This window comes from Anabas testudineus, chromosome 18 (genome assembly GCF_900324465.2).
Source record: "Anabas testudineus chromosome 18, fAnaTes1.2, whole genome shotgun sequence".
In the NCBI taxonomy this organism is placed as follows: domain Eukaryota; kingdom Metazoa; phylum Chordata; class Actinopteri; order Anabantiformes; family Anabantidae; genus Anabas; species Anabas testudineus.
In genome coordinates, this window is record NC_046627.1 from 16,886,051 (window position 1) to 16,905,074 (window position 19,024).

At 37.6% G+C, this 19,024-nt stretch overlaps 2 protein-coding genes across 5 annotated transcripts; both read left to right on the plus strand.

Moving 5' to 3' along the window:
- Window positions 1-595: 595 nt before the first annotated feature.
- LOC113157188 (butyrophilin subfamily 1 member A1-like) lies at window positions 596-18,959 on the plus strand. Of its 4 annotated transcripts, XM_026352510.2 has the most exons (10): window positions 596-763; window positions 4,475-4,505; window positions 14,118-14,134; window positions 14,307-14,372; window positions 14,668-15,021; window positions 15,127-15,420; window positions 15,513-15,605; window positions 15,762-15,791; window positions 16,064-16,114; window positions 16,196-18,959. In XM_026352510.2, exons 3-10 carry the CDS (start codon window positions 14,131-14,133, stop codon window positions 16,786-16,788), a joined length of 1,485 nt encoding a protein of 494 aa, XP_026208295.1. In that variant the 5' UTR covers window positions 596-763; window positions 4,475-4,505; window positions 14,118-14,130; the 3' UTR covers window positions 16,789-18,959. The 4 variants fall into 4 exon arrangements, with proteins under 4 accessions (XP_026208295.1, XP_026208294.1, XP_033182450.1 ...); XM_026352509.2 differs by lacking the exon at window positions 14,118-14,134 and having other exon boundaries at window positions 4,475-4,520; XM_033326559.1 differs by lacking the exons at window positions 4,475-4,505; window positions 14,118-14,134; window positions 14,307-14,372; window positions 14,668-15,021 and adding exons at window positions 921-986; window positions 2,456-2,809 and having other exon boundaries at window positions 596-811.
- Window positions 7,486-8,665, plus strand: LOC113157191 (butyrophilin-like protein 3). The gene is given in 3 exon segments (XM_026352514.1): window positions 7,486-7,716; window positions 7,798-7,973; window positions 7,975-8,665. Coding segments are annotated over 3 exon segments (717 nt in total). The 5' UTR covers window positions 7,486-7,628; the 3' UTR covers window positions 8,428-8,665.
- Window positions 18,960-19,024: the final 65 nt, after the last annotated feature.

Consider the following 19,024-nt stretch of genomic DNA (forward strand, 5'->3'; position numbering starts at 1 on the left):
GACTGCCCAAGGAACTTTTCTGTTTCTCTAGTATTAACTGATGACATGACAGTGGACGAAAGCAGTAGGATGATTTCTGAAGCGTTGAGAGCTGAAAGACAGCTCAGTGTAATTCAATATTTAGCCTGATTATACAGTTTGAAGCTGCCTTTTCATATCCTGTTTTTTTTTTTTTCACTTTTTCTGTTTGTTTAAAATCTTTGCAATTTTATTAAACATAAAAAATGAAAAAAATAATTACATAGACGTATTCACAGTCTTTACCTAGATATAGATGTCAGTCATCTATAGGGGTCAGTCGACAGTCTAATGACAAACAACTAAGTTAAACTGAAGCTTTCAGAGTCATTCAGCTGTAGACCCATCAAATAACCAGGTGAATCTGACACTGTGAGAATTACAGGAGTTTACATATAAACAATTATGTTTTGGTCTCATGTCCTGAATATGTAGCCTATACATGTAAAGATAAATTAACTATGCTGCCATCAAATATTCTAATTAATAAGTCAAGGGGCGACAGAGGGTGAGCGGTGTAATGTGTAGAGGTGGATCTGTTCTTAGGTTTCCTGGATATTAGAGGCCGCCACCCAGTGTCAACCCTGCAGTACTGCATCCTGTGGTATCCTATTGAAAGTGAAAGTTTTGCAAGTTTTTAAAAAAACGGGGACATCACGGTCCGCAATAAGATTAAATCAAGAAATTGAGGCTGATCTGTTATCTTGAGGCTATACCTACATCTGATTTACGTCTGGATCCCTGGATCGAGTAGCAAGAAGGATTTGGTCCTATAAGTAGAACATTATCATGGGTAGGCCCTGATTTTTATTTGCAAGATAGATCATTAGATTGAAACACACAACACCCTTTACTTATTTAAGAATCTACTTATTTATTAGGCTGTACTCTCTCTTTTACAGGTGTGCAGGTTATATACATGTGCTTTATGGCGCTTCTTTGCTCACCTTTGAATAGCGCTGCTCCAGGTAAGTCCATATAATCCATTAAACTTTTAAACTATGCCGCTATTACGCTTTATTACTGTCTTTTCAAGCACTTAGTGGTTTGTTCCAGTTTAGTTTTTGTTATTTTTAGTCTAAACCTCTCAAACTCATTACGTCTGATTTGCTAAGAAGAGTTTCATGTCCTCTCTGAACAAGGTATGATGATGGATTTAAACATGCTGTGGTGTAAACACTATTTTAATCTGTATGTTAAAATATGATATAAAACAAATCGTAAATGCAAAATATAAAAACATGACAGAATGGAAACAACATAGTATAATATATATATATATATAAGGTACTAAAACATAGGTTTTATTTAACTTCTTTTCATTTCAAAATTGTTGGTATCCTTCCATTTAAAAAAAAGAAAACCCAACAGAACACAACAGAAGCCTTAAAAAATTATGCCGGTACCAGAAAAGATTGAAAATAATTTGACCAATAATTTCACAGTTTGAGGTCTGTCCTCTAATTAGATTCACAGTTGTCCTCAAACTTGTAATCAGTCTATATGAAGGGTTAAAGTAGTCATTGTGCTGTTTGGTATCATGGTGTTTACCACACTCAACATGGAGCACAAAAAACTAAAGAGAGAGTTGTCTCGGGAAATTAGAAATAAAATACAAACATGCATATTGACATTTAAAAAGGTTTCTGGGAAAATGTCCTTTAGACAGGTGAGAACTGGAGGTTTTTGGCAAGTCACATCAGCTCTATGTTCACAGAAGAAAAATGAAGCATATAAAGAAAAGAACCCTGCACCTACTGTGAAACACTGAGAAGGCATGGTTATGTTCTGGGGCTGCTTTGCTGCATCTGGTACAGAGTGTCTTAAATCTGTGCAGGGTACAATAAAATCTTAAGACTATCAAGGCATCCCAGAGCAAAACGTGCTGCCTAGTGTCAGAAAGCTTGGTCTCAGTCGCAAGTCTTGGTCCTCCAATAGGATAATGCAAAACAAAACAGCCAAGAATGGCTAAGAACGAATCATTGGACTATTCTGAAGTGGCTTTGTATGAGTCCTGATCTAAACCATATTGAATATCTGTGGAAAGAGCTAAAACATGCAGCCTTCAAACCTCAGACAGCTGAAGCAGTTTACTTGTGAGTATTGGGTAAAATGCCTGTCGACAGAAGCAGAAGTCTCATTGCCCAGTGTTTCGACTGCTCTACCAAGTGAGGTAAAAGTCGCTCTAAGAGTTATTAAGTCAAGGGTACCATCATTAATGTTTTTCATTAGTTTGTTTTTTTAAGGCTTCTGTTAAACCACAAATCAAAAGTAATGTTATTTATTCAGTTATATTTTAGTACATTTTTATTTACTACTAATTTCACAGTTTCAAGTTATTTCAGTGACCATTGTGGGGATTTTTTCTCTTTCTTGTAACACAATTTCTCCACATCTGTAAATTAACGTAACTAATAACATATGTTGCCTGTTACAGTTTCAGATAACCTGATGGTTTTGGTCCAGTCTTCAGTCTCAGTGCAACATGGCGACACTACCACATTACCCTGCTGGCTCAATCCATCACAAAACGCAGAGGATATGGAGGTACGCTGGTACTATGATAATCGTTTTGACACCCCAATCATGCTTTATCGGGCACAGACGGTGGATGCATCTCAGGACACTTCGTACAAGGGCAGAGTCTCATTTGTTTTGAAGGACGGGTTGAAGACGGGTAATGTGAGTCTGAAGTTGGAGAACGTTACGATTGGGGATGCAGGAGATTACACGTGTTACATCAGCAGTGATCAGAGCTATGACAGAGGAATTACCAGGCTGTCTGTGATAGGTGAGTGTCCTGAAAGTGGAAAAATACACAAAACAAAAGGATGATTTTAAAAACCAAATGTCTCTTTAAAATGTTCCTAACCTTTCTTCTCTCCCCCCTTATAAGAAATGGGAACCTCACCTTTCCTGTCAGTAAAGTGGAAAGAAGATTACTTGGTGAATGTAAGCTGTGAATCTGTGGGCTGGTATCCACAACCTTATCTGCGATGGGCAGACCAGAAGCAGACTCTGAACCCAAAAAGCCTTCTGTACAGCAAAAGCTCATCTGGGCTCGTGTCGGTCCACAGCTTGGTTCAAGTCCCCAGCACTTCCAATGTTTCCTGCACAGTAGGTCTCCCTGATGGAGAGGAAAAGGTGGCAAGAGTGCACCTGGGGAATCCTCCTCAACATGGTAAACAAGGTCAATAAAAATTATTTGCACGTGTTTAAAGGTTGCATTCAGTTAGAATACAGGAGAAGAAAGAGGGGATTGAATAGGGTCACTGACCAATGTTGCAACAACAGCAGCTAACATACCTTTTTATTATCCTTTTATAATTCCTGCCTTGTCTCATGATCCCGCTCATCAAGATATCACAGTGTCCACTTAACTTTGCATGCGATTATATCTGAGCTTAAGACATTTTTTTATTTTACAAACCTGTTTGTTAAGTATACCACTACTTTCGCTTATAAACTTAATAAAGATCTAATTCAAAATAAAGATCCGTCTATCCTGTTACTTTTTTGTATTTGATTCACCTGGCTGTTGAAAATCCTAAAGAGTGGGTCATGAAACATATCAGACTGGGAAGAAACCCAGAATCTTGTGTTGGGTTCCTGTGGATTCCAGACTTCGTTAAGTCACTGACTGCAAATGAACTGAAGCCAAGTCATTATTATATTCATATATACTATACAGCTTGGAGCTGGCTTTTGCATATCCTGTTGTTCTTTTTGTGTTTGTTTAAAATGTTAATTATTTATTAATTAATGTATTTATAGAGAGAGAACAAGAGATAGATAGATGGATAGATAGATAGATAGATAGATAGATAGATAGATAGATAGATAGATAGATAGATAGATAGATAGATAGATAGATAGATAGATAGATAGATAGATAGATAGATAGATAGATGGATAGATAGATAGATAGATAGATAGATGTCAGTCATCTATAGGGGTCAGTCAACAGTCTACTAACAACTAAGGTAAACTGAAGCTGTCAGAGTCATTCAGCTGTAGACCCATGAAATAACCAGGTGAATCTGACACTGTGAGAATTACAGACATATAAACAATCATGTTTTGGTCTCATGTCCTGAATATGTAGCCTATACATGTAAAAATAAATTAACTATGCTGTCATAAAAAATTCTAATTAATAAGTCAAGGGGCGACAGTGGGTGAGCGGTGTAATGTGTAGAGGTGGATCTGTTCTTAGATTTCATGGATATCAGAGGTTTTGCTGTAAACAACCACGTCGCCATCTAGTGTCAACCATTCAGTACTGCATCCAGTGGGATCCTCCTGAAAGTGAAAGTAAATGTTAACATTGCAGGTGTTATTTTCTAAAGCGGAGGCTTCAATTCTTCACGGTCCGCAAAGAGATTAAATCAAGAAATCGAGGTTGATTTGTAATCTTGAGAATTTTCATCTCGATCTCTGTCTCCGAGGACCACAGATCGAGTTTCACGAAGGATTTGGTCCTATAAGTAGAACCATCATGGGTAGGCCCTGATTTCTATTTGTAAGATAGATCAATCTCGAAATACGTGAAAATATGTTCTTATGCGTGGAGGTTGCTGGACAGTTTCCGGAAACTACTTTTAAATTGAAACACAACACCCTTTACTTGTTTAAGACTCTACTTATTTATTAGGCTGTACTCTCTCTTTTACAGGTGTGCAGGTTACATACATGTGCTTTATGGCGCTACTTTGCTCACATTTGAATAGTGCTGCTCCAGGTAAATCCATACAATCCAACTTTTAAACTATGCAACTATTACGTTTTATTTCTTCTTTTTCAATCACTTAGTGGTTTGTTCTAGTTTAGTTTTTGTTGTTTTTGGTCGAAACCTCTCAAACTCATTAAATCTGGTTTGCTGAGAAGAGTTTCATGTCCTCTCTGAACAAGGTTGCTGCAGTTAAAACATAATTTGACAGTTTGAAGTCTGTCCTCTAATTAGAGGACAGAAAGGTGGTTTGCACCCTCCAGGTTGGGGGGGAGATCCTCCCTCAAGTGGAGGAGTTTAAGTATCTTGGGGTCTTGTTCACGAGTGAGGGAAATAGGGAGCGTGAGATTGACAGACGGATTGGTGCATCGGCAGCAGTAATGCGGTCGGTGTACCGGTCAGTCTACGTTCCCACCCTCACCTATGGTCATGAGCTTTGGGTCATGACCGAAAGGACAAGGTCGCGGATACAAGCGGCCGAAATGAGTTTCCTCCGCAGAGTGGCTGGGTGCACCCTTAGAGATAGGGTGAGGAGCTCAGTCACCCGGGAGGAGCTCGGAGTAGAGCCGCTGCTCCTCTGCATCGAGAGGGGCCAGTTGAGGTGGCTTGGGCATCTGTTTCGGATAAGCGGTGGAAAATGGATGAATGAATGAAGTCTGTCCTCTAATTAGCATCACAAGTGTATTCAAACTCATAATCAGTCAGTCTGCCTATTTGAAGGGTGAAAGTAGTCACTGTGCTGTTGGGTATCATGGTGTTTACCACACTCAACATGGAGCACAGAAAACTAAAGAGAGAGTTGTCTCAGGAGATTAGAAATAAAAATGAAATACAAACATGTTTAAGGTAAAGGCAGTAAGACCATCTTCAAGCAGCTTGAGCTGTGACAAAAGTTGCAAATATGACTCAGAAGTTTAAGGTCCATGGGACTGTAGCCAACCTTGTAGGACGTGGCCACAGGAGACAGTCAATGACAAATTGAAGAGACAGTTAATATGAATGGTAAAGAAGATTGCATTTCTTTACTAGAAATAATTCTTAGATTAAGTAAAATTAACTTAATTAATGAAAAACGACTGACGAGGACTCCACTGTTGAAAGCAAATTTAAAAAGAGCAAGAAAATTCATATTTACAAACCATAAAGTTTCTGGGAAAATGTCCTTTAGACAGGTGAGAACTGGAACTTTCAGGAAAGTCACATCTGTTCACAGAGGCAAAAAATGAATCATATGAAGAAAAGAAAACTGTACCTACTGTGAAACATGAAGGAGGAAACAAGAGTTTTTCCTCTCCACTGTCACCTAGTGCTTACTCAAATGGGATTATTGGGTTTTCTATACGATTCTGTGTGCAGTTATACTTTGTAAGGTCTTAAACCTTAAACACTTGATTTATTATTACTTTTGCCAGTTTCAAGTTATTTCAGTGACCATGGTGTTTTTGTTTTTTTTTCTTTATAAGGGTACCAACAATTTTCTTCACATCTGTTACACTTTCAGATAACCTGATGGTTTTGGTCCAGTCCTCAGTCTCAGTGCAACATGGCCACACGACCACATTACCATGCTGGCTCAATCCATCACAAAACGCAGAGGGTATGGAGGTACGCTGGTATTATGATGATCGCTTCAACATCCCAATTATACTTTATCAGGCACAGATGTTGTATCCATCTCAGGACACTTTATACAAGGGCCGAGTCTCATTTGGTTTGAAGGACGGGTTGAAGACAGGTGATGTGAGCCTGAAGTTGGTGAACGCTATGATTGGGGATGCAGGAGATTACACGTGTTACATCAACAATAATCAGAGCTATGACAAAGGAACTATCACACTGTCTGTGATAGGTGAGTGTCCTGAAAATGGAAAGGATGATTTTAAAAATAAAATGTCACCTTAAAATGTTCTTAACCTTTCTTCTCTCCCCCCTCATAAGAAATGGGAACCTCACCTTTCCTCTCAGTAGAATGGAAAGAAGATAATTTGGTGAATGTAAGCTGTGAATCTGTGGGCTGGTATCCACAACCTCATCTGAGATGGGCAGACAAGACACAGAATCTGAAACCAAAAAACCTTCTGTACAGCAAAATCTCCTCTGGTCTCATGTCGGTCCACAGCTGGGTTCAAGTCCCCAGCACTTCCGATGTTTCCTGCACAGTAGGTCTCCCTGATGGAGAGGAAAAGGTGGCAAGAGTGCAACTAGGGGATCCTCCTCAGCATGCTACACAAGGTCAATATAATTATTTGCACATGTGTTAAAGGTTTCATTGACTTAGAATAATACTAGTTTCAATATCAAAAATCTGTCTTGCTTTGATTTAGGTTCTGGATCTTCAGTGGTTGGATGGGTGGCCTTCGGTATACTCCTCATAGGCTCTTTAGCTTTAGCTGCACTGCTGTACTTCAAAAACAGAGGTAAGCATTATGCAATAATTAAGATTATTGTGTCATGGCGATCTTTAATGATAATATGAACAATTCCTAAAAAGTAGATTTTAAATGTTTCAGGCTGGGATGCAACTTACAATTATTTCATTATTGCTAATTCTGCCATTTTAATCATCTTGTTCTTTCAGCCCGTTTTTTCTCGGAAGGAAGATGAATCACAGTGTGACCAAGTCAAAGGTAGGGAATACCACACAGAGTTACACAGAGCACATGATTTCACTATTAAACATTTTTTTTAATAATGAATATTTATAATTAATTTAGTTTTGTTTTGTTTTTTTTCAGAGATGGAATCTGAACCTTTACTAAACAGTAAGAAGTAACTTGCTTTGTCAAAGCAGAACACTGTAAAAACTGCTTTAGGAAAACATGTTTCTTACTGAATTAAATCAGGACAGAGTCATCACTTGCTCAAGTGTGGTTCAAAATCCATGTTTACTCTTTTTTTATTTTTTTATTTTTTTTTAGAGTCTTGTGTTACAGACACAACAGCTCTTGCAGAGGCTCTCAACTACTACGGTAATCACCTCACTATTACTAATTGCTCTCACACTGTTCTGACTTTGATTTTATTCTAATGTCTGTTTCTGTTTTCAACAGTAAATGTTACTCTTGACAAAGTGGATCATCCATATCTCATCATCAAGGATTGTATGGTGAGAGACAAACCTGTTGAGTTTCCTGATGGGCCAAATGTTACCTGTCTCACAGCTATCAAAGGATCACCGGGCTTCTCTTCTGGAAAACACTACTGGGAGGTTTCCATGGGCAAGGGAAAACGTAGGTTTCAAAAGGTCATGGTGGGTAGGGGTTACAACAGCAACTGCCTTTCCTCTGCAGTCTGATGTTCCCCCAACCACATCTAATGGTTTCTGGTTCTTGTCCTCATCTCCAGACAGAGCAGACAGCCTTCAGTTTAACACACAACCCAATGTGTTACTGCCTGTACGTTCAATGCCACAGAGAGTCGGTGTGTATTTGAATTATGACAGTGGAGAGCTTTCCTTTTATAACGTGGAAGACAGAAGTGTAATTGGATCTTTAACAGCTAATTTTACAGGTGAAGTCTTTCCACTTTTCAACCCTGGTAAACATGACAAAGTCCCTATGGAGATAATACAAAAACCAATGGAGGATGAGAGTAATAAGAGTAATGACATAGAGAACTCTGTACAATCAACAGCACTAGAGACACAAATGCACACACATAAGTTGTTATGTGACACTTAAGATCACTGTGAGCACTAATGATAATGTGTCTCATTTAACTTTATCTAAGGACAAAGAAACAGGGGAAAGCATTGAAACATTATTTTGTATTTGGTGAAGGAACCAGACAGATTAAATGTGATTTATTATTGAATATGATTTAATTAGCTAAGATAATGAAAGCTAAACACTAATGCTGACATCAAAACTATAGCTAAGTCCTTCATGTGCATTTTGTACTTCTGTACAAAAAAACAAAAGTAAATCTGCTGGGAAATTAATTAACTTTTATGACGATAAGAGGGGATATCCAGGGGCAAGCTGTGATCTTAATATAGAAGAACAATGATTTCATTAAAATATTTAAGCGCCCCATGTATCCTTATTATACCACTGATGTGGGACAGTTTCCATGTGAGATAAGGGAAGGAAATTGATAATTTGTAAATTATAAAGGTAAAGAGTTTTTAACCAAAATTCAAATATATGCTCAATAATTTAACTGGGTGTCAACAGTTAAAAAGACGGTTTATATGACTAGAACAGAAATTATTTTATGACAAAAACTTTTTGTTAAACTATTGAAGAAGGAACAGTATTAGTTTCCATACCTGATTCTGTGGTTAAATGGTTTAGTTGATGTAGGTGAGATAAAAGAAGCCCTGTCAAAAGGTAGTATTAGAAGTTATCTTGACTAAGTTTTGTCTGCCGTGTAAACTTATATTTTTGGTTTGGTTGATTTAGAGTTATTAGTTCATTAAACAAGTTTTCTCTTTTGATGACTCTTTAGGCAATCTATATTATGTTCCCACACAGGAACCATTATATTGGTTCCATTTCTTGTTATGGTAGCTTTGGCAAGAAATAATTTTAATGTCAAGCGTTGTCTGAACTGTGGAGCGCTGGACAGCTGTAAAGGGTACCAATATATTAAAGAAAGACCTGTATAAAACATAGCCATTAAAGGAAATGGGGCTGTATCACTTACCAATATTTATCTGGTTAAAAATTTTCTATGTAAGCAAAACTGTTGGCAAGTTCAAATGAAGCTCCAGAATATAACTATGCAATGAATAAACACATTACCAACACAAATGCACATAAAAGGTACAGCATGAGCTTCATGATAACAAAAGCGGCTTCCTGCTTCAAATTTCCTGTAGTGCCAATATGATCATTCTGTGAATATTTTTATGATCATTGGTGCCAAATCTTTATATAGCAATTTTTTCTATTTAAGTGTCAGTGACATTTTGTAGTATTATGATTGTAACATGTCTGTTGTTGTGAAAAATGCATCTCCACAGCACCAATAGCACTACTGACTGTACAACATACACACAGGAAATGACTACTTGCACTTTCGCCCAAACAGAGTCAGCAAAGATCTGCAAAGTTCATATGGTGAAGTGACATCTGACTCAGCCGTTAAGGGGAAAGTTAAGGAAAACCTTGGTGGCAATGTACGAGTGACAGTACTTTGTTTTGTCCTACCTGTTTCTGAACAGGTGTTATAAATAAACTCTTGACTAAAAACAACATGACTTTCCTCTCTTGTCCATCTAGAGCAGGGGTGTCAAATGTACGGCCCGCGGGCCGGAACCGGCCCATCAAGGGGTTCATTCTGGCCCGCAGGATAAATCTAAAAGTTAAAAAATGCAATGCGACATGAACTAGAATTTCTAAAAAATAAACTATTCCTAAATTGTCCGCTAGGGGCGCTACTGTGTTTTAGACATGGAGTAGCTGAAAGAAGAAGACTTGACTATTCTGAGATAGACACAGCTAATGTTCAGTGATTACTACAATACATCTACTTACTTTTGTACTCCACCCTCTTTGTTCAAAATGTCTTTCTCAAAAAAGAGAAAAGTGGACACCGAGTGTAGAGTTTTCCAAGTAAAATGGACCGCTTCCTATTTATTTAAGTCGAAACCTGTGTGTGTGGTGTGTATGGAACACGTGTCGCTGTTCAAGGAATATAATATTCAGCACCACTATGAGACTCAGCATAGTGAAAAATATGACAGCCTTCAAGGACAACTGAAAAGAGAGAAGATAAATTAATTGCTGGTGGGTCTGAGGAAACTGTAGTCTGTTTTCACTCGGAGCCGAGAAGTCAGTGATGCAGCAGTAAAAGCCAGCTACATAATTGCCAACGAAAATTTTATGTATGCATTTTTTATGTGCGTTTCATGTATAAATCTTATATTTACCGGCCAGGTGATTATTTAAAATGGCCACAGCTTAGGTTTGTAAGATGTGGGGAGTCAATTTAAGTTTTGAGAATTATTACACATGTGGAAAATGCAGTAAAAATAATTCCTATGTCTTGATAAATTGATTTAATCTTAAATTGCAATAGGCTACCATATTTTTCAGATCTAAATACCTGTGACTTTTGTGTTTTGTCACTGTGATCAGTTGTAATGCACACATGTAACTGATAAACTGAAGCAAATTGCACGTTTTTCTTGAGAAATCTGACTTTCTTCATAACATGTTTCGTAAAAGGAAAGGTCATTATATAAAAAAAATATTCCAATGTAATTGTACTTCTTTCCACTAAAATAAAGGGGAAAAAATGAATTTATTGTTATTTATAGTTATGATGAGCTATGATGAAGAGCTATTCTTTGATTTTAATGATCCGGCCCACTTGACATCAAATTAGGCTCTATGCGGCCCCTGAACTAAAATGAGTTTGACACCCCTGATTTAGAGGAAGACATCTTTAGTGATTCATTTCCAGTCAATTGTGGTGGCCTACATAACCAATATGGTGAAAACTGTGTCTCTGTCAAAGCTCCTATGGAGCTGTCTGCAATTGCCAAACTTTTCAAAGCGACATAGAAGAGAGGAATCCAAAGAAAAATTGGCACACAAAGGTCTATATTTGAAAGATGAGACAGAAAGTACATCAGTAAATTGAAGTTTTCACATATTTAAAAGTACATTTCAGAAATTATTAGCAGTGAGCTCCTGTAATCAGAAAGCTTTATTTTTTTATAAGATGTTCTCCTTAGATTTTTCTTAACTCTGGAGCTGGCTAATCTTTTACTAGTGGCTCAGGCTACATTGAGAAATGTCCCATGTCTTCTTCAGTATCACATCTATGTTAGCTTACCTTACTTTAATCGCTAGCTACAAACCAGAAGATCTGACATGTGGGTGATTCCCTAATGTCTTCGCTTTAAGATAAAATAAGATAGCTCTTAACTGATCCCACTGTCGGAAAATTCTATTCTTACGACAGCAACAAAGCAATAGTAAAGTGCAATAGAATGAAAAATAGAAAGTATAAAAGAAATGTGCAAAAATTAAACATATTACAAAAACAAATAGTATACATTATGTGTATATTCAAAGAGTAATGTTGAGCACTGAAAAGCATAAAACATGAATCAACACAACTAATATATTAGCTTAAATAATGTATTAATGGATGAAGTAGATCTTCGGTGAATTCAGTTCAGTGTGTTTTTATACAGACAAAAGCTTCACCTCAGCACAAAGACGACCAGCAGGATGTTGATGAGACCAAAAGCTGCAGCTAGTAAAGCAGGAGCTGTGTATGTCTGATCTTCACATAGCTTCTTCTCTTCATGTTTAACTTGCCAAGATTGTAATTGAACTACAAAATACCTTAATATCAACAACCAGCAGTTTCAAATGAAATGGTGAGTCATACATACCTTTTGCAAATAGGGTCAAATAGATACGATGACAATTGTAGCTCTCTTCAAGACAACACAGACACAAGTTGGTTCTTTGAAACAGGTGTTTACTGATTTCCTTCTCTAATTCTTTAGTCATGCCATGAACTGTATTTATGAACAGTACGCAGTGCATGAGTAATTTACATAATACCAAGCATGTATGAAAGAAAACCACGCCAGAGCATGGATTTAGTGTACATTACATTACAGCAAATCACATATTGTAATAAATACATTTTAACATAAACTCCATGTTCATGTAATCATTGGAAACAAGCAAACATTCTGCACCATAAACTCATAACACCATTAACACAGAATACAGAAACACTTACAACAATGGTGAAACCTGAAAGGGTGGATAAAACGTTTAAGATTCACCTAGCTGTTGATTATCATTAAGAGTGTGTTATGAATCATATTATACTAAACAAAGATTAAGGCAAATACAAGTAATACATGGATATAATACCGATTTTTTCATCGTGGGTATCCTCCTCACCTACACTGCTGAGAAACATGGTGAAGTACATGACTCGAATAGACCTCCATCGACTCCTGTAGTCTTCACTCTGAGGGTGGTCACTGTGCACAGGTAAGAAAGTACAAGTGACTTGATGTTATTAATATACACTAGTAAACAGCAGTTTTAAGGTGATATTAATGTACAGTTCACCCACGGGGCTGCAGGTTCTTGCACAGTGTGTAACGATGCACTTGTGCAGCTCCCTGCTGGATGTAAACAAAGCGACTCAGAGGCTGTTGAACTCTGAACTCACCTGCTGGTATCATCCCTGAGCAATGGAGTGGAGTCATCAGGGTCAACGAGTTGAGGCATTTTAGATTAAATAGCAACGCAGTGAAACTGACGCTGACCCGGACTTTACAGACGTGAACCCGCCTCAATAATTCGTCTTTTAACGCTGACAGAGTGTCAAAGTTAATACTACTACGAATTAGCCTACGAAGCTAACGTTAGCTACAGCCCAGAACTAACTAACGTTAGCAACTCAAACTTACATTTCACATTCTTCCCTACTAAATGAGGAATTGCTATAACAAATGTCCCACATAGTGTTAAGTTGAACAGTCCACAAACGACAATACGCCACAGAGGAGCTTAAAAACCGGACTCTGATACCAGACAGTTAAACTTGACAACACTTAAAGTCCAGCAGACTTAAACAGAGACTTCCGGTTCAACCTTTCCAAAATAATCTCAAATTAAAATCATATCGAAGTGGATAATGGATTTTAATTAACATTCTATCGTTTATTGTTTATGCAAAATATTTTTACAATGTGAGCAATATGGACATTGAACAGTATAACAAATATCGTCTCACTGTTCGACCGTAACTGTCGTACTTCTTTTATTATGAAGTTCATAGCTAACAATATCCGGTCCCATTCTGTTTGTTGCCATTTGTTTTATCAAGGTGTCGCGAGAATTCACAAAATAAAAACAGTGTCGAGTCAACACATAAACATGATTTGTTCCACTGAAATGTAAATAGGTAAAATTTAAGAAAAAAGATTACATCTCTTCAATATATGTGCATTTTATCCCGTCTTCTTCACTTAATGTACGGACGTGACATCCCTTGTCTTAAACTCACATAGTTCTTGTGCATGTTTATGTGCGTGGAAAAATTGTGCATGTATGATCTTGTGCACAGACAGTTCCACTGCCAGGTTTATATTAATGTGCAGAGACGGATCTGTGCTTAGGTTTCCTGGATGTCAGAGGGCCACCCAGTGTCAACCCTGCAGTACTGCATCCTGTGAGCTCCTCCTGAAAGTGAAAGTAAACGTGATCATTGTACGTTTTTTCGGAAGCGGGAACTTTTATTCTTCAAGGTCCATAAAGAGATTGAATCAAGAAATCGAGGCTGATCTGAAATCTTCAGGCTATACCTACATCTGATTTACGTCTGGATCTCTGTCTCCGAGGACCACAGATCGAGTTGCACGAAGGATTTGGTCCTGGAAGTAGAACACTATCATGGGTAGGCCCTGATTTTTATTTGTAAGATAGATCAATCTCGAAATACGTGAAAATCTGTTCTTATGCATGGAGGCTGCTGGACAGTTTCCAGAAATTACAATGAGATTGAAACACAACACCCTTTACTTATTTAGGACTCTACGTATTTATTAGGCTGTACTCTCTCTTTACAGGTGTGCAGGTTATATACATGTGCTTTATGGCGCTACTTTGTTCACATTTGAATAGTGCTGCTCCAGGTAAGTCCATGTAATCCATTAAACTTTTAAACTATGCAGCTATCACGTTTTATTACTGCTTTTTCAATCACTTAGTGGTTTGTTGCAGTTTAGTTTTTGTTATTTTTGGTCGAAACCTCTCAAACTCATTAAATTTGTTTTTGTTAATAAGAGTTTCATGTCCTCTCTGAATAAGGTATGATGGTGAATTTAAACATGCTGTAGTGTAAACACTATCAAATTATGGGTTTTATTTAACATCTGTAAATGTGATAAAAACATTAAATTAACTAATAACATATGTTGCCTGTTGCAGTTTCAGATAACCTGATAGTTTCGGTCCAGTCCTCAGTCTCAGTGCAACACGGCCACACGACCACATTACCATGCTGGCTCAATCCATCACAAAATGCAGAGGGTATGGAGGTACGCTGGTATTATGCTGATCGTTTTGACACCCCATTCATGCTTTATCGGGCACAGACGGTGGATTCATCTCAGGACACTTCATACAAGGGCAGAGTCTCATTTGGTTTGAAGGACGGGTTGAAGACAGGTAATGTGAGCCTGAAGTTGGTGAACGCTACTATTGGGGATGCAGGAGATTACACGTGTTACATCACCAGTGATCAGGGCTATGACAAAGGAACTATCACACTGTCTGTGATAGGTGATTGTCCTAAAAATGGAAAAACACACAAAACCAAAGGATGATTTTAAAAATAAAATGTCACCTTAAAATGTTCCTAACCTTTCTTCTCTCCCCCCTCATAAGAAATGGGAACCTCACCTTTCCTCTCAGTAGAATGGAAAGAAGATAACTTGGTGAATGTAAGCTGTGAATCTGTGGGCTGGTATCCACAACCTCATCTGAGATGGGCAGACCAGGAGCAGAATCTGAACCCAAAAAGCCTTCTGTACAGCAAAAGCTCCTCTGGTCTTGTGTCGGTCCACAGCTGGGTTCAAGTCCCCAGCACTTCCGATGTTTCCTGCACAGTAGGTCTCCCTGATGGAGAGGAAAAGGTGGCAAGAGTGCACCTGGGGAATCCTCCTCAACATGCTACACAAGGTAAATAGAGTTATTTGCACGTCTTTAAAGGTTTCATTGTCTTAGACTAATACTAGTTTCAATATCAAAAATCTGTCTTGCTTTTGATTTAGGTTCTGGATCTTCAGTAGGTGGATGGGTGGCCTTCGGTATACTCCTCATAGGCTCTTTAGTTGTATTTGGACTGCTGTACTTCAAAAAGAGAGGTAAACATTATTCCTAAAATTATTGTGTCATGGTGATCTTTAATGATAATATGAACAATTCCTAAAAAGTAGATTTTAAATGTTTCAGGCTGGGATGTAACTTAACATTGTTTAATTATCGCTGATTCTGCCATTTTAATCTTCTTATTCTTCCAGCTCTGTTTTCGTGGAAAAAAGATGAATCAGGTAGGGAATACTACACCAAGTTACACAGAGCACATGATTTCACTATTAAACATTTATAATTCATGGTTAACATTTTGTTTTTTGTTGTTTTTTCAGAGATGGAAACTGAGTCATTACTAAACAGTAAGAAGTAACTTGCTTTGTCAAAGCAGGACACTGTAAAAACTGCTTTAGGAAAACATCTTTCTTACTGAATTTAAGTCAGGGCAGAGCCATCACTTGCTCATGTGTGGTGTCAACTCTATGTTTACTCTTTTTGTTTTGTGTTACAGAGTCTTGCGTTAAAGCGACAACAGCTCTTGCAGAGGCTCTCAACTACTACGGTAATCACCTCACTATTACTAATTGCTCTCACAATGCTCTGACTTTGATTTTATTCTAATGTCTGTTTCTGTTTTCAACAGTAAATGTTACTCTTGACAAAGTGGATCATCCATATCTCATCATCAAGGATTGTATAGTGAGAGACCAAAACCTTCAGTTTCCTGATGGGGCAGATGTTACCTGTCTCACAGCTATCAAAGGATCACCAGGCTTCTCTTCTGGAAAACACTACTGGGAGGTTTCTATATACAGGAAAAACGTAGGTTTCAAAAGGTCATGGTGGGTAGGGGTTACAACAGCAACTGCCTTTCCTCTGCAGTCTGATGTTCCCCCAACCACATCTAATGGTTTCTGGTTCCTGTCCTCATCTCCAGACAGAGAAGACAGCTTTCAGTTTAGCACACAACCCAATGTGTTACTGCCTGTACGTTCAATGCCGCAGACAGTCGGTGTGTATTTGAATTATGACAGTGGAGAGCTTTCCTTTTATAACGTGGAAGATAGAAGTGTGATTGGATCTTTAACAGCTAAGTTTACAGGTGAAGTCTTTCCACTTTTCAACCCTGGTAAAAATGACGCAGCCCCTATGAAGATAATACACAAACCAATGCAGGATGAGAATAGTGACATAAAGAACTCTGTACAATCAACAGCACCAGAGCCTAACTCTTAAAATCATCGTAAAAACTGATATACTGTAAGAAAGGAAGGTAAAACACTTGGGACCGTTTTTATCTTTCAGGACTGTACTAGGAGAGAAAAGTTGAATTTGAACCAGATTTATTTCTAATTTCACCAAATCAGGAAAATCTGTTAAATGACTAAAACAACCCAACATCTGTATAAAAATAAACACATCACGTTAAAGCTTCAGTATTTATAATCATACTTCATACAATTCCACTCCATTTCTACATGGACAACACAGCAACAAACCAATTGCTGAACATTCCAGTTTTGTTACTGCCAGTACTACTCGACAGTATCCGTTCTACATTGTTTCCAGTATTTATGTAAAGCAAAGAACATTGAAAACTGAAGTGTGCTTCTCAAAAACATCAAATTATTTTAATTGTCTTTAAGTTGGGTGTCTGTGTCACCTAGTTGTTAAAATGCTGTGATTGCAACATAATAAGCCTTTTGACAGTAGATATTTTTTGTGTTTGTATTTTCTATATCCACAATGACCATAACTGTTGTTATTCCGTAGGAGTTAAATTAATTAATACGGTTAACGAGCAGGAACATTTACTGACACCTTTTTTCCATGTTAAACCATTTAGCCTATTTACATTCTACATTGACATTTATAGTAATTATACAGCTAAGATAATGCAAGACCGCTCCAAGGAAGCGGCAAATGGGGATTTTTTAATATATATATAATACGTTATAATTATAATGTGTTAATTTTGGTATGTAATCATAGCTGGCGACCCTTGTACTTTCTTTTCTTTCCCTTTGATGATTTTGTATCTATGACCAAATGGTGATTTTAAGTATCCAGAAACCTTTGTTTGTATAGCACGCTGTCTTTCATATTTCACCGGTTTTGGATTTCACCTTCATAAACAGAGCATCACTGTAAAATCCAGTCATACATTCTAACAAAATGAGCCCCCGACCACACAGTACATGTCTTCATCACTCCTATAGCAGCATGAAATCAAGACTGACTGTGATGTGGTGCTTTGTGCTGTAAATGTTAACTGTTTGTGATGGTTTGGAGTCTTGTAGCCAATTTGTCTAACTTCATAGTTGTGTTACATCCATTTATTATCATTCTGGGCCTGTGTGGAGTTGGCCTGGTCAGTAATCTGAACATAAACACTCTCTTAATAGGCAGCTTTATAGTCTATGTTTAAATTCCTTTTTTAGTTTGGTACCTCAATACACTTTGCATATTCTATCACTCTTTAGGTTGACAGTACTCACCTTTTAACCTGTAAAGCTCGACTTGGAGTGTACTAGATAACCTGTGGAGGGTGAGAGAAAAGTGTTGTTGTGGCTTTTGGTGCTCTTGACACAGAAAAGTATTTTATTTCATTATGTGCGTAGTAGAGTGCGGAGTCTTAGAGAAATGTGTTCATGCAGTCGTAATGAAACAGCTTAACGTAGGGGATTTTGAGCCGTGAGTGTGAGTATAGATAACTCCTGATAGAGTGTAAACACTGGTGATGATGAGAGGGGGGAATCTAACGAGGACCCAAGAGATAGATGTGGAGCACGATTCTGGAGTGAAGGGCTAAGATAAAGACGAGGATAGAGCAGGTTGACGAGTGTAGAGGACCCGTGGAAAGCTTTCTGATGAGTAGGTGTAGGAACAGGGTGGAGGAGGAACTTCATTCCAAAATTTTTGAATGCGAGCTGGTACGACCTGATCTTTTACATTTGTAACCAGTTAGCTAATTCCAACTTCAGAAACTCAACCTCAAACTTGGTGCAGTTATTTCTTGTACATATGTTGCAAGCCTTAGTTTATCTAAAGCATGTTAACACAGATCTAGTGTACTGACACATTTTTTTAAACTCCCAAATCACTGTTTTTATTCCCTCCTTGTATAAGCTATTAATTTAGGGACAGAAATTGAATCAGAAATAAGAATAAACTCTTATTTTGGTTGAACATGTGCAGTGTGAGCCAATGCAAACCATACATTTGACATTTGGAATGCAACAACTTTACTTTGAAGCTGAGTAATGAAACTAGTTTTTGTATAATATCCTGTTGTACAGATGGACATCAACATGTTTCATTTTTTGTAAACGTCTTTTAACGATCAAATATATAATAGCTGTGTGTTTGTATGTTTTTGAATAAAACCAATAAATTTGGCATCCAGTGTTCATTTGTCATTTCTGTGTCCACAATGTAAAACTCACTTTAAGCCCCGGTTTAAGAAACACAG

Bases quoted from the DNA above. Each gene is read 5' to 3' on its own strand.
- LOC113157188 (XM_033326559.1), top strand. The intron at 2,810-15,126 runs GTGAGTGTCCTG...CCCCCTCATAAG, and splicing joins TACCAGGCTGTCTGTGATAG to AAATGGGAACCTCACCTTTC. The intron at 15,792-16,063 runs GTAGGGAATACT...TTTGTGTTACAG, and splicing joins GTGGAAAAAAGATGAATCAG to AGTCTTGCGTTAAAGCGACA.